Here is a 20,725-nt window from a genome sequence, read left to right as displayed (position 1 = left end):
TTATTAATCCTGCTGGTATCCTTTTGGTAGCAGTCCTGTCAATGTTTCTGTTATAAACTTTGTTTATTAGTAATAACTCAGCCATAAAAGTTCTCTCTAGATTGAAATGTAGGGAGCAAGTTCTCAGCTGAGATCCAAGAACATTTCTCTTTTCCCTAAATTTTGAAGGAAGTTGTTTTGGCTAGGATTTTGTTAGAATAAGATAAAAGGATTTGGGGCATATTTTACATTTCTTTCACTAAAATACAAGCAAACATTCTATAGGCAATCATATTCTTTACTGTTTTTATATATAACAAAAGTAAGGAAACAGACAGTAAAAAGATGTTGTGTAGAATTTGACTAGCTCTCCACATGTGAAAATATGACATAATTCCCCATCTCCTCAGCGAAGGGATTCTGTTTTACAGTTGGCAATGACTGTATTGTTACTGGCCTGGTTTCATCTCGGATGCAGTTAATTTTCTTCTAGTAGCTGGTACAGTGCTGTCTTTTTCAATTTAGTATGAGAATAATGTTGATAACATACTAGTGTTCTAGTAGTTTCTGAGTAGTGCCTGCCTCAAGTCAAGGACTTTCCACCTTTCCACGCTCTGCCAGTGAGGAGGTGCACAAGAAGCCAGAGGGAGCATGGCCAGGACAGCTGACCTGAACTGGTCAAAGGGGTATTCCATACCACAGAGTGTCTTGTTCAGTATATAGGGTGGGGGGAATTTGGACAAGCAGGGCTGATCACTGCTGGGGGACTGGCTGGGCACTGGTCAGTGGCTGCTGAGAAACTGCTCTGTGCATCACTTGTCTGTTTGGTGGAGGTTTATTTCTCTTTGTTGTCCCCCTTTTCATCACAATTATTATTACAAAGTTATTTTTATTGATGATATTGTTATTGTTATTATTCCTATCTCAACCCATGGGGTTTACCTTCTTTCTGATTCTCCACCCCATTCCACTGGGATTAGTATGTGTGAGGGAATGGCAGTGTGGTACTTAATTTCTGACGGGTTAAACCACAAGTTGCACTCTTCAGGTAACATGTAGGCATCTCCTTATTAAAAAAAATAAAATACATGTACAATACATTTTTAGATCATGGATTCACAAATCTAATGTCTTGTATATAGTAGTCCACACCAGAGAAGGATGCAAGCATTCTCCTTATAGTCATTAACACAGGAAGCCTGCAAGGGAAGATTCAGTCCAGTTTATGGGCCTGTAGTGCTTGTCAGATGTCTTGAAAAACAAGGATGAAGATGTCAAGTGACACTTGTTTGTCTCCATTCTCCTTTAGTTTCTATAGCTACTTTGGATATTTTGATGCAAATAAATGACCCACAGACCACTGTAGCTGTAGGGCATTTGGGGGCTGCAGTGGTGACATGGTCTAAACCCTGGAACACAGCAATATTTGTGAACAAACAAATCTGAGGGTTTAATATGAGGTAACCTCCTCTTTGCTTAGGTGATGAGAGAATAAAAGCAGGACTGCCAGGGGGCCAAGTGTCCCTCCATGGACCTTGTTGAAAGCCAAAATATGTAGGGATTGAGAAAGATACAGGTTTTAGGAATGGAAGCACAGAGGTGAGTTGTTACATCAGAGTATGAAACTTTGTTAGCTTCTGACAAGGAATATTTCTGTTGAAATATTCTCATCAGAAAATAGAGTTTCAGGTGCAAATTAAATTTTGAGCTGAAACTACTTGGTCACTTAGAAGACATTTTCTTCATGGAAAAACCCAAGATGTAATACTATATAGTCCATGATGGGCTAATATATCAATAATCAGCTTTCCTTTGAAAAGGTGATGTTATCTCTCCTTCAGTGAAAAGAAGTGTCTGTGGGAAGTGTGTGTGGAGCAAGGGGAGGAGACAGAGGTGCATGTGAATTTTCCAACTGGATTGAACTACCCAAGACCTGAACCAAATCCAAATTTTTCAGTGGTGTACTGAGATACAGAGCACTAACCTGTTCACACGTTTGAGATGGAGGGCAGGAAGGAGGCACTCACAGAGATACCACACTCATGTGAACCTTGCAGACCAACTGTGGAACTGGTGTAAATTGGTCTGGCTCCAGTGACCTGGAGCTATGCTAAGTATGCATTAGGGGTTGGGGTGCATTCAAGCATGTCTTGCTTTGTTTGCATTCATTCAGAAATTGTGCCAGTATCCAAAACATGACATGAGCATATGTGTTAGGATTTAAAAATATAAATCTGGCTGATTTTAGATGTGCTGGGGTTTTTTTCCTTTGTGTTAGTTATTTATGACACTGGAAAGTAGAAATTAGCATGGATCCCAAGGAAGTGTTTGATCTAAAATAAGGGAAATTCCTTTAAAGGGGAATTTTTTCAGGGGCTGATTGTTATTTATTTTATTAAGCACATAAGGGTTGTTTGGATTTGTGTTCTGCCTATAATTCCTGTGTTTGGAGCAGAGCTGGTGGGAAAATGGTACCAGCAATTTATGAAAGGTGATACTGTGTCAACAGATAGGCAATGGGTTAGGACATGTGACAGTAATCTTCCATGGCATTCAGAGCATTCAGACCATATGCTTTAAAGCATCAGCAAAATACATGTCAGAACCACTTCCTCTCCATGCCCTGCTCCCCAGGACCACAGTGGGGGGACACCAAGGAGTGGAGCTGGGGCGCTGCTTTGCAGTCCTCAGCACTGGGGTGCTCTCTAGAAAGGAAATGGACTGGAGGAGGGTGGAGGGGAACTGCAGGGCCTTCTCCCAAATGAATGAATCAATGAAATTCAGACATGTGAGTAGGTGAATGGACAGGCCAGCAGCCGTGTGACATTAGCAGGACCTGCTGGGCTGCTGTGAGGTTTGCTCATGAATATTTAGTGCCTGCTTTTTGGAGGGTTTTCTGCAGTGAACTCATGGGAAAAAATGGCAGAAGCATTGTCTATTGTTTCTACCCCTGCTTTTCTGCACTGTCCTGGTTTTCATCTATAGGATGTAAGAGGCTTTTAGAAACATGGTATGTCTTAGTGTATATATTTTGCAGAGATAATAAATGCTAAAGAATTTTAGAGAAATCTTTTTGTCTTTGGAGGCTAGCATTAGATTATTTTTCAACTCAGTAAAGCTCCTTGTCAAGACGTCCCATCTCCACCTGCTGCTTTTGCTCAGTGAATGCAGGGGTTGCAAGCACAAACTCAAGTAAAAAAATTCAAGAGAATAATTTGGTATCCCCAACAACATACAGCCTGGGGGATCGTGGGAAACCTTCTTTGTACCTCTTAGGCTCAGTCTGGAAAACTGAAAGTTCAGACAGGAGGAAGCACCTCAAACCACAAATAAACTGTTCTATCCATTTGAAGGTAATTGGCCAAAACCTGGTATTTTTACTGAGGCAGAACTCTCACTGAAGTCGTTAGCTGGTTTGTCTGAGGAAGGGCAGAAGGTCTTGCTCTGGTGTTATATATTAGGACCAGCATTTCTGAACCTCCCACTGGTGGTTCTCATCTGCCCAAAAACCAGACTTCTTGGGAAGGGAGCAACAGTGGAGTCCTGTGTGGAGGCTATAAAATGGTCTACATTCTGTATTAATATTGATTTTGCAATCATAAAAGGAACATAAATGTTTTAAAATTAAACAATTTTCTGTTTAAATATCAAACATCGGGATTTCTCTTCTCCTGATTTTTAAATAAGCCCTGCAATCTAGTCAGCTAGTTTACAGTCATTTCTTGCCATGTCTTCTAGGCAGCTTTTTAGTAGCACATAAGCTTCCAGGCAGGAGAGGGTACCAAATAACTAATTGTATTCACAAGGGTTGTTTTCAAATGTGCGTCACTGTTCATTCCTGTTGAGAGGTGTTCCTCACCTTTTGAACTTTCTGACTGGCAGCCCAGGTCATCCAAAGTGTCACACAGATTGATATTTCTGAGTTCAGCCCAGCACAGAGGGCAGTTACCCACTCAGGCCTCCTTGAAAGTTCAGTGACAGCTTCCGTAATTGAATAAGAGGTGACTCCATGTTTTATAAGCATCTCTCAACACAGTCATAAGTTTTATCAGTACGAAGTTTTAAGAGACAGCCCTTGTACAAACAACCTCTGAGTCAGTGCCAGCTCACAGCTCACTTCTGCCAGCAAGACCTCACCACTGACACTGGCTGCTGAATCCAAATACATGGGGAGGACTCCCTGGGAGGGGGGACTTCTCAGCTGGTTTGTGATAGTCCCCATATCTGGAAAAGGAAATGGTGACTTTATGCCTCTTTATATTTTTCTCTTCTTGGGCAAGAGGAGCAAACCAATCTCATGCAAGTTTGGAAAACTTTGGAGCTGCTTGTGCCAGTGCCTCATTGGCAGCTTGGACCTGCCGGTGTAGTTGGCAGCTTTCAGTCTTGCCCGTGCACCGTGGCAGAGGAGCCTGGATTACCTCTGGCACTGTGTAACACCAAGCTCCCCAGCAGCTGGATGGCTTGGCCACGACAGTGCAGCTCCCCAGCATGAGTGGGGCTGGTCAGTTGATGCAGGGAAGCTGGTGGTGACTGCGCTCCTGCCTACTTTGTGCCTCGTCTGTGTCCTTCTGTGCAACCATCTAAAAGAAAGTTTCCTTTCAACCAGCCAGTAATACTCGCTGCCCTCCCTCAGCAGTCTCCAGTGCTGCTGCTTGAAATAGAGATATGTCATGAAACACTCGTCATACAAAAAATTGCTTCAAGGCATTCCTCCTAGAAGTGAATTCTCTGGGATATATTTGGTCAGCTGAGAAGAAGCAAACTGTGCAAGAAAGTTCCCACAGTCACGCTTCCTCCTGAACCATGGAGCAGGATTTGGACAGACCTCCAAAAATAAAGCCATTTTTAGGGATATTTCTGCAGTTGCCTCTTGCTCCCTGTTAGGTGTGTTTATGCATGGTGGGGCTATCACCTTGGAAGAAGTGATGGGCAGTTGTGCATAAGCCTCTGCCACCGACATGTCAAGCAGCGCATGATTCCTGACACGTGCACGAAGGGATGGAACATGCAGCCTCACCACTCACTACCCCAGCTGTGGCTCCTCAAAGCAGTTGCTGCTGTGCTCTGCTGGGCATGGCTCTTCCCCACCAGTATAAGCTTGGGAGGAGAAAACGAAATAGCCAAACATAAGTTTGATGTGGTGGGAGGAAGGTTACTAAAGCTGAATGTACTCCATATTGTGTCGAAGTGGATCAGAAATGTGTAGGATTGCAGCTTCCCTCTAACAGGTCTCCTCCTTCATGCCCAGCTTCATGGCTATGCTGAGAATTCTAAGGGAATGGAATTGCTGGGGTTTGTATTGGTGGTCACCTCAAAATGCCTGTCTGGGAGAAAAAGTGCAGAAAGGCTGAAGTTTTTTTGGGGGTACTTGCTACAGCTGTTGTAAATGTGGCAAGTCTTGCAAGTATCTAACTGGGGGCCTTTCCTTCCCCCGCTGATGGTCCCAAAATACTGCATTCTCACACGCAGTGAATAAAAGGGTAGATGGAAGATGTCAAACTCCCTGCAGAAACCATCAAGGTTGCTCAAGCATCCTGTATTCCTCCAGAGGAATAATTCCTTGCCTGTATCTGCCAGCACATTTTTCAGTGCTGTTTGTAGAGGAGAGAAAGAGGCAGCAACCCCACTACAAAGGAGGGCTGGCAAAGCAGGCGTAGACTGATGGAACAGCTGAATTGCTCTCATACTCCAGAGGAGGCGACAGGGAGGGCTGGCTGTGAGGCACACATCTTTCAGCAGTGAGTTGTTTGTCTTCTCACTCTTGATTGTTAATGACCATGAAAAGCTAGTGGGAGGCCAGCCATGACACTCGTTCTCTCTCTTGCTTTTAGGGATCCAAAGACTTTGGGATAATGAAATAAATGTTAGGTTGTCAGTCCAAAATAATAACACTTTACAAAATGAAAATGCAAATTTCCTGCAATATCCCTGAATAGCAGGTGGTATTTCCTGAGGTATTGTTTCTGACCTACAGGGGAATTGATATTATGAACTGACTGAGGAAAATGATTATGGTATCAAGCTCCAGCCATTAAAATAAAACAATGAGAGTATAGTAAACTAAATAAAGGAACAGGCAAAAGAAGGCTTGGATTTTGTGTATTTGTTGCTGGGTTTTTTCCTAATGCTGTAGGCACTGCGTTGTGGTTAAGATGCAGAAATCCTCTTTTTACAGAAGAGGCAGCAGCAGAACAGAAAGAGGAGAAAATGTTTAAATTCAATTGCTTTTAAGGACATAAGCAGATAATATGTAATCATTCATAGCACTAGTATTATTAAAGAAGTAAAAATAGCTGGGTGTTGAATTAACTAGTACTTCTCTATGTCTAGCAAGCAAGACATTTACTCAAGCTGCTAACATGAGATCAGGAACAAACAAGCCTGTATTTCTGCTAACTAGATTTTTCTTTGAAAATAGGGCAATCTGTTACTGTCAGTCAAAACTCACAGTTTGGTTTCTAATTTCCTATAAAGGAGACAATCTATTAGGTTTGCTGGTCTGCACTTCATGCAGTGTCATTTGTATCTCATTTGAGTGAAATCCATTTAAAATGATCTTATATACGTAATGTTTCCTCAAGTGTGTTCAAAACCAGCACCTACCTAAAGCAAAGACTGATAACTGATTTAAAATTTATTCTGAACATGCATTGCCTACATGCATATTCCTACATTATATACAATTTTATAGCTGAAAGATATATATATTGGCTCACATTGTAGACCTCCTAGATTTATTTTCTTCTACTGCCACAGCCCTATGCTCTCTGCATGGAGCTACTCATGATACCAGCCCAATGCATTTGAGCTCGGTCCACTTCTCTAAGATTGTTCAAATAAATTTGAGATTTCTAGTTTTGTGCATCTGGTCTTGGTGGATTTTGTGTCAACTTCTTCAGTTTTTCTTGCTCGGAACTTACTGTTTGATTTCTCTGCAACACTCCTGTGTGGGTGTTCCTGCAGAATGGAAGCAGTGTGCTGTTTTCTCTGTACACCAGGGATGTGAATGGGGATGTATGTGTCCTCTGGGCTGTCAGATTATATAGGCTAACTGAGAAGCAAAGTAAATACCCCCAGGGATCCCTAGCTGCTGTGCTGGGACGCTCTTTTTATTTCTGATTCACTTAGAAAGAATGATTTTGTATGGTACTCAAGAAAGCATGGTACTCAGCACTCCCAGGTATTACTGGCCAGTGCTACAAGCCATGGTGTAAAATTTTAAGTGGGCTGTTTTCTAGCGGAGGGTAGGTTAATCTAAAGCTCCCTAGGCTGGATCTTCCTTACCAAAATTCTCAACAGTGCAAAATTATCCTGCATTATTTTTTCTGAAGGCCCTTTTCACTGTGCCTTACCTTCAAGGATGTGTAGATTCTGCTCTTAATCAGACAGGTGATCTGATGTCCGTCAGTTAGTCCAAGCACAGACATCATCATGTCATGGATAAGCATGAATGTGAAAGGTTTGTCATCATGTATTAAGTCATAGTTAGAGCTGAGCCTCTAACTATGGTTAGAGGTCCCTCTGCGAGGGACCATTCAACCAATCCCAACCCAAGAGTTGGGCCCATCACACTTAGGATGGGAGAGGGAGGACACTGATGCTTCTAAGAGACATATGGAACTTACTTATTGGGTAGGTTGTCCCTGAGATAAAGAATATTTATTAATAATATCCCAATGTGGAGGTCTGATGAGAGTTCTGGCTTTCTTGTCAGTCTGGAAGTTGTCTGAAACTGTGATGATACATCTGGAAGACTCATGAAATCATCTGGTTTGGGCTTGCAAACCAATTTACAGTCAGCAAAGCACTGTCTTTTCAGTAGAGAATAATTTTTTTTTAAATAACCCCCCCCAGTATTTGTTAAGTAAAATAGAGCTAGACTATATCACTTTCATGAGCTATTTATTTGCTTATCTGTGAAAGAAAAAACTGCAATAGAGGACAATTCCACAGTTCAGAATGAGGAAAATAACCACAGATTGCAAAAGGCACATGTCAGCAAGGGCAGGCAGAAATTAGAGTGAAAAAATGTGGCTGAAAAGGCCACACATTTATGATGTAAATGCATCTAAATTAGCCCCAAAGACAGTCGTTCCTGAGATGAAAGGCAAAGTGGCATGGGCAACTCCTTATCCCATCACTGTCTCCCACCCTTTTTAAGTGCTTGTATAATAAACAGTGAATATCCTGACTGTCCTGTTGCCAGCGCCTCCAGCCAAAAAGCTGAAGCAGACCCTCTTTTGCACAGACTGCTGTGCTGAGAGATGGCTGAAGTTCTTCAGGAAGAGCACATTCTCCTGTGGATCCTTCTGTCATCGGCCTTGCGGCTGGAGTAGAATCCTTTCCTCTCCAGAGCAGTACAGTCCCACGGCCTTTGCATTTCTGTTGACCCGTTTTGTGATCTGAGAAGACAAAGCTCTACCATAAAGCTTACAAAAATGCATCTGATCCTAAAATCTGAACAACCCACTGGTACCTAAGATTCTTTCTAACCAAACTTCCCAGTTGCTCTCTTAAAAACACCACAAAACCCTCAAAATATGTCAGTAATGCACACGCTTTCAGAGCATGGAAGAAGCCAAAACTATGACAACAATACAGCCATCTAGTGAGCTTGGTGGACAAAAAGAAATATGAACTATGTGTTTCTGTTTTTCCTCTCAGTTCCTTGCACATAAATGGCAGTGCAGAGAACTTGTTCCCATTTGTGTGTAAGCAGAGAAGGTGGTATGTGTTTGGTCCCACTCTTTCTTGCCATCTTTCCTTGCCACTTTTCATTCCTTCTTCTCATCCCTTTACATCTTTCCTGCTGACCACCTGCAGAAGGACCTTGCTCCACACCATTGCCCTTACCTGTCAAAATCTAGAGTATCAGATTATCTTTGGCCACATTGCTGCCGATGCTAGAATAATCTTGCAGCTGCTGGTAAGCAATCTGGTGCTGGTATAATATCTGATCTCACCAAGGTGGATTATGTTCAGCTGCAAAACAAGCTCCTATCTACCCAGCACACCTAATTCCCAGAAAGGGTATGCCTCTCTGTGCCAACTACAGCAGCATTTGGAGGCCAGCTCTCCTCCTCCTTCTTTCATCCAACAATCTGTTTTCACCTCTGCTGCCAGGACCACCTAGCCACAATACTACCAACAATTTTTGGCATGTCCCAAACCACAGAGGTTCAAAGCACAATAAAATGTAACTCATTGGAAGATGGAAGCATTTAGCTCTTTCAGTAGACTCTGGAATTTAGCAGAAGGGCAGAATTTAGCCAAGGAGAGAATTTAGCTATGTTTTTTGCAGCATGAAAAATTAGGTTTTGTCACTTCAGCAACAGAAGCAACAAATTACAGGAGAGTTTTCAGGAACTGAGAATCAATATTCATCAGTCGTATTCTCTGAAACGACCTGCATTTGCTAAAATGTTCACAAGCCCTCCCTAGCAGCCCTAACATATAAAAGCAGGCTGCTCTCCAAGTGGCAGCTGATGGAGCTCTGTGAGTGAGGAAGCCACGTTAAGCTTTACAAGGGAGTGGGGCTATAGCAGGGTGCTCCAGGCGCTGCATTCTTGATGTGGTGTCAGGTTTCAGTACTATTATGAAAAAATCTGCAGGGGATTTGCGTGCATACCTTACACACATACCTTTGATGTTCACATTGTTAGATCCAAGCAACAAATAGGATTTTTAGGTCACATGTAGCTTCCTAAAGGCTGTTAAATAACTATGGCTAGACAGTCAGGTCTAGCCATAGTTAGTCCTGCAAAAGGTCTGTCCTGCAAAATTACAGTCAAATTCTTATCTCCTACATTGGGTTAAATTCAGAGTCTGATCATGGATGTAAATAGAAAAACTCCAAAATTACACCAGGATTATAAAGAATCTCTGTCTTCCTCCCTCTCTTCCCCCTTTTTCATTGTCTTTCTGATCAAGGGAAGCATATGTACTCGAACACTATTCATATTTCTGCTGCTGTTGAGAGGCTGACAATAGGATATCAGCAATAGGATAGATGTTGAGTTTGCCATCATTTAGTAAATGGGTTCTGACTATATTTTAAAAAAAGATGTTTGCTACTGTCTTTTAAAATACATTATAGTGTTGCCTGGATTTCATAATGATGCATGTGATGAAATTGCTGTAATTAATTGCTGAAATTGCTGAAATTAATGAGTAAAATCACACCAGAAATGCAATGGAATGGTGGGGTTTTTTTCTGCTTTGCAAGATGGACCTAGGAATCATTCCTTTGGACATAATGAATGTAATTTCCATTTAAAAATAAGAATATGAATTGAGTTCAGTATTTAACATACCACACACCAGAATGATCCCAAAATATATAAAGCCAGGAAGTGGATTAATTGCAGCAACTCGCCACCAAGCCCCTGGTATATTTCAAGTACGTGGAAAATGTATTTCTATTTTGGACACTGACTTCTTTATGAAATGATGCCAGAATGTTGGCAGTCTGCTTGGACTCTGACAGACACTCTTAGCTGCATCAGTGTCCTGAAGGCAGTAATAATTACCAAATCTATTTGATAGACAGACAGCTATCAGACATCTGTATATCCCAGACACACAAAAACGTCCCCAGCCAGCCATGTGGCTACCAGTGAATCTGCTCAGACAAAGAAATTCAAGAGAAATGCCTCAGGCCAGATCCTCAGCTGCAGAAAATCAGCCAGGCACAGGCGATTTGCCTTCCTTGCCCTGCGTGCTTTTCTTTGGAGGAAAACACTGCCCAAGCCGTCAGAGGGCAATGGGAGGTCAGGCAGGCAATGGGTTGAATGGGAAGGGGAAGCTCCTGCAGGAGCTGAGGGCTGTGCCTGGGGCTGACCACGTAAGTTCTGAACAAGATGCTTTATATCCCTGAAGGACTAGAAATGGCTGTGCAAAATGGCTGCCTAAAATCCCTTGTATCCTTACCCTAGTTTGTGCAGGTGAGGGGGCAGATAGCTCTTCCTACCAGTTCCCAGTGCTGTGTCTGTGCTCCGTGAGCTGAACAGTGCCTGAACACAGGCAGCCTCCAGCACTGCCCTACAGTTGTCTGTGCTGTGCAGCTGGGAGCTTGCTTTCCTTCACCATCTTGTCCTCTGCCATGTGACAGGTGTTGTTAAGGAAGCAGCACAACCCAGGATTCTTCCTTCTAGGCAGTCTGGAGGAAAGGTGGCATAGATACAAGCCAGTCAGAGGTCCTAGACTGGGTTGCTTTCTCCTGTTGGTGAAGTCTGAAGGTTTTCTGGGCTGATTGCAGTCTGTTGCACCTGCCTTCCCACAGCGCCCACTCTGGTGCTGTCCTGCTCTGGCTGAGATGTGTCTCACTAAAGCAAGAAGCACAAATCTCTGGAGGCAGCAGTTCTTGTAGTATGCAGCCAAACTGAAGAGACATGCCACAGACTGCCACTGGGAAATACCCAAGGGAGGTCACAGACTGCTTGGCTCAAGTCTCACAGCCTTCAAGGTAGCTTGAGTGGCTGCCTGTCCAGAGTGGTGAAGGTGCCCAAGAGCCAAGGGCAGTGCGTACTGTATTTTCATCAGCATTCTCCTTCTTGAGGAGAAGCACAGGTCCAGGCTGTGGCATGGCCATTGCATCATCGCCATGGTGGAGGTGCATAGCCAGGGACAGAGTTACCACCCGATACTGCTGGGACACTGCTGTAGTCCCAGGTCTGCCCAGTGGAGCAATTTACCTTTTGTTTTCAATCACTGCCACTTCTGTTCTTTGACCATTCCTGTTTCTAGGCTTGGACCTGTTGTTAGCAGAAGCTTTCATAGGCCTGGAAATTTTTGATTGATTGTTTGTATCTAAGCCTACATTGTGGAAAATGGGCTGCACATATTTCAGGTTTCTAAATGACAGAAGGACACTGTTACTGAATGAGTTGATGTCTTTGTGACCTTAAAATTGAGAAGAGTGAACATCAGCAGCCATAAAGGGAAACGTTACCTGACAACAGTTACATTTTGCGCAAAACCACTGAAGTTCAGAGTCCACTTTCCAAACAGCAGTGGATTTTGCAGCAGGTTGGCTTGTTTGGGACTTCCCTATGCTATTTATTCTGTAACTTCGCTGGAGATCAATGCAAAAGTCAAGAGTATTCAGGAGCTCCTGGCAGTCAGGTCCCGAGTTGAGTCCACTGCTGACAGTCCTGCAGTTCTGATAAGCTCCATGCAGTGGTTCCAGTGGGAATGACTTCTGCAGCAGAAAGTGCCCTGGGGTTTTGGTCTGTATGGCAGGAGGTGCCTGGGCAAGAAGAGAGAGAAGACTCTAAAACCAAAGTACTAAAACCAAACCAAACTCTAAAACCAGATTGTAATGTGAAACAGTGCTTTCCACCTCTAGGTCATCAATTCAAATCTAGCCTGTTTGGCAGTGACCAAAAATCATTTCCACATGGGCCAAGAAAAACGCATGGTGAACACAGGAGTTGCTGTATCCAAACAGACAAGATAGTCTGGAGATGAACAGTTGCACAATAGTTATTTGTCTGGACAGGTCTGCAAGGTATAAAGCTAAGCCATTTCCTATCAGTTTATCCCTGAATAATGAGGGCTTGGTTTCTTTGCAAATAACTTATAATTTATTTCTGTCTACTAAAATGTAAGATTTTTTTCTTTGGGCTATAGCTAAGAATGACTGACACCTCCCCTCTGGCTTTCTCAATAGTCTGTCTGTGTAGGGAGTTATAAATAGACACATATGACGTTTGCCAGACAAAAGAGACAGCTCATGTTTCCTTAGGTGTATATCAAGGAAAACCTCAATGCTGAACTGTGTGCTAGAATTATTCTGAGACAGAAAATACTTCTTAATATTTTAGCAGCAAAATGCACAGGGTGCCAAACTAAACTTAAGCAAAATGCATCAGGAAAGCTTATCAAGTGTGTGACAGATGATAATGAAGTAACAGGGAAACCCCACAGAGCAGCAGTGACTCTGAAGAAGAGCAGTCAGCAACAGAAGATATTTCAGCTGACGAGTTGTATTGATTTCCAATAAGAACACAAATTTAAACTTTGTTTATTGTCTTGAAACACAGATACAAGGTCCATTAAATGGATATTTCATAAGCTGCACTGCCCTAAATATTTTATGGAAATGTAACTAATACTGGCTATCATTATAAAGCTTAGAAGCATCTATGAAGAACACTGAACTAACTGCCACTGTGCTTTGAATTTTGATTATATCCTTGATAAAATCACTGGAATATTGTTGTGCTTGAACTAACAGTTCAGCTAGCAGATGAATAAAAATGATGGATTTTCCCTTCCTGTTGTAACCATTAAATTTGTACTTGTTGAGATCTGTAATGGTGGGAGTAAGGTTGGATCAAAGCAACTGAGAAATAACGGATTATATGAGCATAAAAGAAAACAGAATTGGATTTTTAAATACATTTCTTTCACTGTTTTATTCCTCCCAGAACATAAAACCATTCCAAACAAGTGGTTTACGGATGTTTTGTAGTGAAGGTAGCTTTCTGTAAACAAAATATATGAAATCCTAACCTTGATGAAGTCAGTTTCTTGACTTCCATTGGATGTATACATACATAACTGGGTATATGTGCCACTGCCTGAATTTTAGGACTACCAAAAGAGTAATTTGAAGCAGTGTGCTTTGAATTTGCCAAATTAAATACAAATTTTTATGCCAGTAAAATAACTATTAAAAGTCACTCTGTGTACTTGGAAAACTTTGAAAAGTTGGGGGAAAGCTCTCTGCTTTCCCCAACAAGTGGAAAAAAAATACTCTTTATCATCGACTAACTGGTGCAGTTTCTGACATGTTGCAGACTTTTCCAGCATCAGTCAGGGAAAGTCAGTTTAAAAGCTAATAAATATTTTTGCAATTATTTGACTTTGTATTAAAAACTCAGAGGAGTGCCAAGTAGGATAGAAAATAAAGAATAGTTTCACAGATTTTGCCAGAATTCTCCGCAGATTACTATTAGCCTCATTTATGAGACTGCACAGAGAGCTGTGAAATCTCCTTTGAACTCTAAGGGCCAGATGGTTTTGCTGTTAGATTCTAATGACCCACAGCAGTGTGCATACACAGACACTATGGTTGCCAGTTGACTGCAAGCATGTGAGGGAGGCAGGAGGATTCATGACCTGTACTTCCAAAACACAAGTCCCCTCACTGCTGATGGGATAAAAAAGCAGTTCTGCTACTGCCTCAAAAGGGAGATTATTCCTAAAACAAGCCATGAGCATACCCTGGACCTGAGGAGTGAATGGCAGGCACATCGTCCCATGCAATTTCAGGAAGATTTCTGCTGATGATCAGCAGGCTGCAAGTGGCTTTTGCTGGAAGGTGAGGGTTTCCTGGCAGTCTGTGTGGGCCACTGGTCCCAGCACTGTATCATTCTGTGCTGGAAGAGGAGAGAAAGGCTGGGCTCAAACCAATTAAAGCTGTAGGGCAGAATGGTAGTTACTCTACTGTCATATGGAACTGCTTGTAAGACATGATTTATTTTGGATTATATTGGTTTCAACTGGTATAATATGAACTTCCTGATTTTTCAAGGGTATGTAGACAAAAAGACCAAATATGGTTTTACTCATCTTTTAATTTAGAGCTACAAGTGTTTGGATGACCTATGAAATTATTTTAATGATCTCTGCACAACAGAAAGCTGTCAGCACTATAATTGTCATCCTAACTGGGTATTAGTTTCCATCATGGCCATTTAGTCTCCCCAGCAGAGCTACCTCCATGCAAATCTCTTATCTGTGTCAAGCTGTTGGAAAAAAACAAAGAGTCACTGTTGCCAAGAAGGCATCAATCAGACATCTTCATAACACTCAGTTTGTAGAGGAAGACACGAACAGAAAATCTAAGAGCACTGTGTGTGTGCAGCTTGCCCTTGGAGCTTCAGGCGTAGCAGCCAGGGGATGATTTGAATTCAAACCAATGTTTTTATTTCTGATCATTAAAAATGTGTTCCAGCATTGCTCATACTAGTTGATAAAGATTTACCCTTAACTTTCCATTTTCCTTCCTTAGCTTTGTGACACTAGGAAAAATCACAGGGTAAGAAGTACTTCTGTGAATGATAAGTGTGACAAATTGAATTTGACACAACGTTAGACTGCTGGTACAAGATGAATATGAACTCATCACATGAGACTGCTCTTTTGTTCTCACGTAGAAAGCAAAGAAATTGTTTGACCAGCATGAACTGTAAGGATATATGTATGATATTGACGTAAAGCAAATCAACAGAATTTGAAAATAAGAAAACAAAATGAGGAATGTGTGACTGAGGAGGAGTGGAAGAAGTGTAGAAGATAAACAGTTGGGCTTTTCACATTCAAAACTTACAGCAAAGATAAAACCATCAAAATTTTGTGTATTCTCCTTTTCAGGTATTTTGTGGGGTTTTTCCTATTCAAAGTTAGGAATATTATCCTCAAGTTTTAAATTATTGTCTTCTGCCTTAGCTCATATACTCAGTATTTTAAGCATGGCAAAAGAAATACTGCTGCATTTTGGACTTGTTCTTTTTTGGTAGACATTTAAATGACCTTGTCATAGGATTTTTCCAGCACTGTAGCTTGTTCTTTCTGTCTCATACATATTTAAAAAAGATATCTAGTGTTGACTTGTACTTGCATATGATGTAAAAAACCCTGAAGTTTGCTTTCGAGTGTATGGAACATCAGCTGGTGCCCATGCAGTGTACAATAGCTGTTTTTCAAACTTAGGATAAAAATGAAATGTGAAAGCACTGTGTTGTACTAATCTCCTCTTAAGATGGCTAACATAAGTGAGAGAGCCTCTGACAGCGTAGAAGTTCTACCATCTTACTCTGCAGGCTCCAAGCAGGGACAATAGATCATAATTCAGGGCTCTCCTTTCTTGCTTAGAACTTTTTTTTTGCCCCGGAGCACCTATTTAAAGCCTCTTGTCCATGGCTATCTTATAGTTCCTGTCTTTTCCATAACCAAGGCAGATTGTCTTTCTTTCCAGATAATTGAACATGCAGATGCAACACTTGTGAATCAGAGGTGTCACTTTCAAAGCCCTGAAAAGATCTTTTAATGCAGTAAACAGAACGTTTAGCAAGTTGAAGCATTAGTATCTACAGTGTGTCAAAATGGTTCCAAAGGCATCGCATCCACAACAGTTAAAGAAATTAAAGGGGTACTTAGAAAATTTCTTGTTATTCGTGAGCACCTCAGTTCTTCTGGTCAGGGTACTCTGAATCACAGGCACTAGTCCTCAGAAGACTGGACCTTACAGGATTTATATGTCCAGCCACATTCCCACTCAGCCAGGCTGAAGCATGAAAAGCAGTGCCTTTGAGAATTGGCACTTGCAGTGATTCAGCTGCCACAAGCCGAAGCCCTCAAAGTGACATGAGTGGGCACGGCTCCCAGCGTGTCAGTGTGTGTGCCACTGACACTGGCTGAGGGACTGAGCCCTGCTCCTGGGCTTCCATAGCTAAACCTCTTCCATTTAAGGCAGCAAGCATAACATACGCTGAGCTCCAGATCCCAAGCCCAGGGAAACCTAGCCGGCAGTGAGCAAGCCCTGCCAAGGAGCTCTCGACATGAAGCACTAGGATAGCAAAGGTCTTGAATGATTAAAATTCTTGAAAGCCTTGGTCAGTATCACAGACAGTTTCCACTGGGCAAAGTACAATATTTTCCCTCTGCTTTTTATGAATGGCTGGATAGGGTTGTGCTGGAGTCAGAGTTCCCTGTGGAAGCCATTCATAAAAATAGCAAAACAAAACAAACACATGTAAAAAAAGCTTTAAAGGTCCAGTCCAAAGCCACTGGGTGCCAGAGGCTGGCAGAACATGCTGGCAGCTCAAGCCCCAGATATCACTGAAAGTATTCAAGGGGCTTTTTGGTGGTCTGAAAAGTATGAACTGCTGTGTAGAAGGGCAGCTGGTAGAATTACTGTGACACATACTAGGCAGAAAGCCAGAGCTGGCCTTGTTTCAGACATTGTCTTTCCTCTCATTGAAGTGTCAGGACCTAATTCATGGAAAATATGGTGAGTTGGCAGCTCTTTCAGAAGATTTCATTGAGTTACAGTGAGTGAGAGTCACATGAACATAGAGTGCACAGCCAAAAATCTATGGGGCTTTCTGAGCTCGAGAAAACAGTCAGCCTCTAAAAATGTCTGTGGATTTCATGTGGTTTGGGAGTAGACACATGTACAGGTGTAATCAACAGGCAAAAGGAAAGAAAAGAAAGTGAAAAAATTGACAGATTACAGAAGAGCTCAGTGAGTTCTATAATTATGAGAGATTCCTTTAAAACAAATCATTCCTTTGTCCAAGAGCAGCAAATGTCCATTGATGAGTTCAGGGCCTGCAGTCCACCTGGAGAAGGCATCAATAAAATGTGTGCCTTGATAATAGTTTCTCCATTGCAAGGGAATTTAATGGAAAAGGAAAGGGTCCACCCTGAAGTTTAAAGACAGACCCAGTCATCAGATAGTTTTTCTTTCCTCTCATATTTATTTGAGAGTAGAACTTGGAGACTGTTATATACAAAAATATAACAGCAGTAGGATTCTACTGAGTTAGAAAAAGACTGAAAATAAACAAAGCATCTCTTGTAGTGGGCAGCCAAATTTAATCAGTTACATTTAATTTACACTTTCATTGATCCTTCCCACTGAAATATTCCTCTGAAAGGCCAGTTACACTAAACTGCTTATTCAGAAATATTCCAGTTCTTTCCTACTACACTGTCGTGAAAATTAGGTTTTTGGCTGTGCAGAGGGATGGCATGTTGGCTTCTGCCCAAGAAAGGCACTAAAATCATGGCTGGGATTAGGAAAAAGCAGGAAGGAAGGGCAAGAAGAAAATCATTGGGTGCAATTCATAGACTTTAAAAGCAGAATGTCCGGGGGAGGGAGGGAGGCAGGCAGCAACTTTGTCCCACTGAAGAAAAGCCTTTTTGTTGTTTCTGTGTCAGGATTTCATCCTTTATCTGTGGTCTTATTGTTCCATGCTGCTTCCAGCCCCCACAAGGGTCATCTCATCATCTGGGCAATGCTGGTGTAAGCATGCATGTAAGCATGTCTGTATTTGTTCCTTAATTGGTACTCCTCTTCTCCTGGGTGGGGATGAAGCACACTGGCACCTTGGTGTGTCTCCTGACTCATGGGAGGACCGTGTTTCCCAGTCCTGGATGGGACCAGCCAGGAGAGAGACTTGCTGAGGATCCATGGTGGTGCCACCAGGTCCTGCGTAGGCAGGTGGACGCACCCACCCTGGCCAATGATGGTCATCCCTGTAATCACATGAATAGGCTTGCAACGATCAGCACAGCATCAGCTTCATGCAGCTGAAAGTCTCAAACCAGAACTCACAAGGGCTGGAACCACTGTCCATCCCAGTCTCCTTGGTTTTGGCAAGGGTGGCTTTGGTCAAGTGGGAAGCCGTGGCTCAGGAATGGGGTTATGTGTCCTTCACCTCTCTGCCTGAGCTTTGACCCTGCTCGTGATGAATAGGGAGGGCTCCCCCACAGCAGGACACTCCACTCACAGCTGAGAATGTTGTAAGAGAGCAGCAGCAGTGGAGACAACAAAATCCAATTATAAAATCAGGTCACTCTCATGGTCTCATAAGTTAAGGCAGCAGTACCATAGAAGAGCCAAAAGATGTAACATGCTAAATTAAATTTCACTTTGGTTTTAATTGTACAAGCTTAACATACTCCTCTTCATCCACACTAATGTGAACTACTTCAGAGCAAAGTTGTAGATAGGTATAGAAGGGGCTGAGTGTGAGAGCTGGCATGTTCATCTCTCCATTTCTGACTGTGGGCTTTTTCTGTGTTTTATTTCTATTGCTGAAAATATTTTTCCTAGCACTCATAAAATCACAGTTAAGTGTTTTCACTTAATTTTGTTTCTCACTGTGCCTTTGTTTTACTTTTCAGCCTCAACAAGTGGTTCAAAAGAAGCCTGCTCAGGTAAGAAAAACTAATTTAAATTATTTAGACTACTTTAAGTGAAATAATTTTTCAATTGGCCTCTTTTACTGTAAAGAAAGAAGGGAAATGTATCAATTGTATGAGCTAGGGGACAGCTGCTGGCTTGCTGGGCACAACCACCAAAACAAGTCATGTGGTAGCCCTGGAAAGAGAGAAGGAAGCAGGGAACAGTGCCTGCTCAGAATTATCCTCCTTCTGCATTGGTCACCTTGCAGTGATAATGCAAACACACATGCTCACTTCTGTGGTGTGGGTCCAGCATGCAATAAATATCTCTCTGTGTCCTGAATGTGAATAGGTGGGAACTGCATTACAGCAAGAAGGGGCATATGCATGAAACCCATCTCTCTGCTTTTCTTAGTGTTGCATATAGGCAAAGCCTTATAAAATAAGGGTCTTTGTGAAATCATGGCTCAGGCCTGCTACTTAGGCTGAGTAGAGGGGAACCATGGGAGAGTGACTCAGCTGGAATAGGGGTAGAGAGATGTGAGAGACATGAGAGACATGCAGGGTGATGGCCACATGTCCACATCGTGGTGTATGGTGGTTGGTGGCCTTGGGCTTGTTGTACCTTAAAACGATGCAAACTGGTAACCCGCTAGCTGCTTAAAAAGGCCTTGGTTTTGCAATAAAGCAGCTCTCCTTTGCACTGCCTGGGGACTCTGCGTTGCTGTACATCGTCACACTAAAGGATTCTGTAAATCCACAAAATATAATAGGCTGAACTTGGTAACCAGATTGGATCCGTCATAAAGACTTAACACATTGGAACTTTTTGTGTTGGGTAGTATTATTCTTTTTTAACACTTTGAAAAAGATGCAAGCCACAAGGTGTCATTAAATCAGTCAAACGCTGCAGTTAAAATCAACTTCATTTTCTTCTCCCAGCTTGCCCAGTGTTAAAACCCCCAAGAACCTAACTCTAACACTTTGTTGTATGTACACCAGCAGAGAAAAACCTCTGGGCATGGGAGTAAGTCCATGACTGCTGAGCAGAGTCCATGGGCTGTGCTGCTGTACCTCCATGTACATGAATGATAGCTTAGTCAAGAGCATAAAGGGTCCATTGCTCTTCTTCCAGGAAAGAGGTCTACTTTTAGAAAGGAATAATACTTCAATTTTTCTACCTTATGGTTCTAATACATTATTATACAGTGTACATTGTCATAATATCAACTGCAGTCTGAATTAGGAACTGTTGCATACAAAACAGAAAACATCCTAGCTATGAGTTGAAGGGGTAAAATGATGTAACTCTCCAAAGCATGTGCAGGAATCAGATTTCTACAAAAGAAATCAATACAGTTGTAGCAATGATGAATCCATAGCACAGCTAGTAATGTCTCTGAATGGTGCAGGTGACACAGAGGATGAATGCAGCAGTACTTTCAAGTAAGGTTAAGTTTTGTGAGGAGAGGTGATGTCTTTTGTTAGGCCAGCTTATGCTAAAAACAGCCCAAGTCCCACTGTGCATGATCTGACTACACCACACAATTCACAACACACCAAGCTCTTCTAATAGAAGAGATTTCCTCTCCATGTCTTGCTTATATCCTTCAAATGTTACTGCTACAATCGAGCTATTCCTACTACAACATGGTAGTAAACCTGCTGGTGGGCACAAAGCCGGCTCTCTCTTTTGTGGCACCTGAGTGACAGGGAGGCTAAGCCCTGCTGCAGAGAGGAGACAAATCCAGGAGGCAGAGACTCCCGGGCAGCTGCTAATGTTGCCTTTTCCTCTGGTATGCATCAGAGCTCAGTCCCACTGAGG

General features: G+C 42.3%; 1 protein-coding gene across 6 annotated transcripts in view; it reads left to right on the top strand.

Annotated features, from left to right (window-relative positions):
* HMGA2 (high mobility group AT-hook 2) overlaps nt 1-20,725 on the top strand; it is a 112,867-nt gene that overhangs the window by 70,907 nt on the left and 21,235 nt on the right. For all 6 annotated transcript variants that reach the window (XM_031055541.1, XM_031055539.1, XM_031055543.1 and 3 more), the window contains exon 5: nt 18,901-18,933. In XM_031055541.1, coding sequence (XP_030911401.1) covers nt 18,901-18,933 — 33 coding nt within the window. The remainder of the gene's footprint in view (nt 1-18,900; nt 18,934-20,725) is intronic.

This window comes from Geospiza fortis, unplaced genomic scaffold (genome assembly GCF_000277835.1).
Source record: "Geospiza fortis unplaced genomic scaffold, GeoFor_1.0 scaffold166, whole genome shotgun sequence".
In the NCBI taxonomy this organism is placed as follows: domain Eukaryota; kingdom Metazoa; phylum Chordata; class Aves; order Passeriformes; family Thraupidae; genus Geospiza; species Geospiza fortis.
The sequence above is the reverse complement of the archived record's forward strand: the minus strand, read 5'-3'. Positions and strand labels throughout refer to the sequence as shown.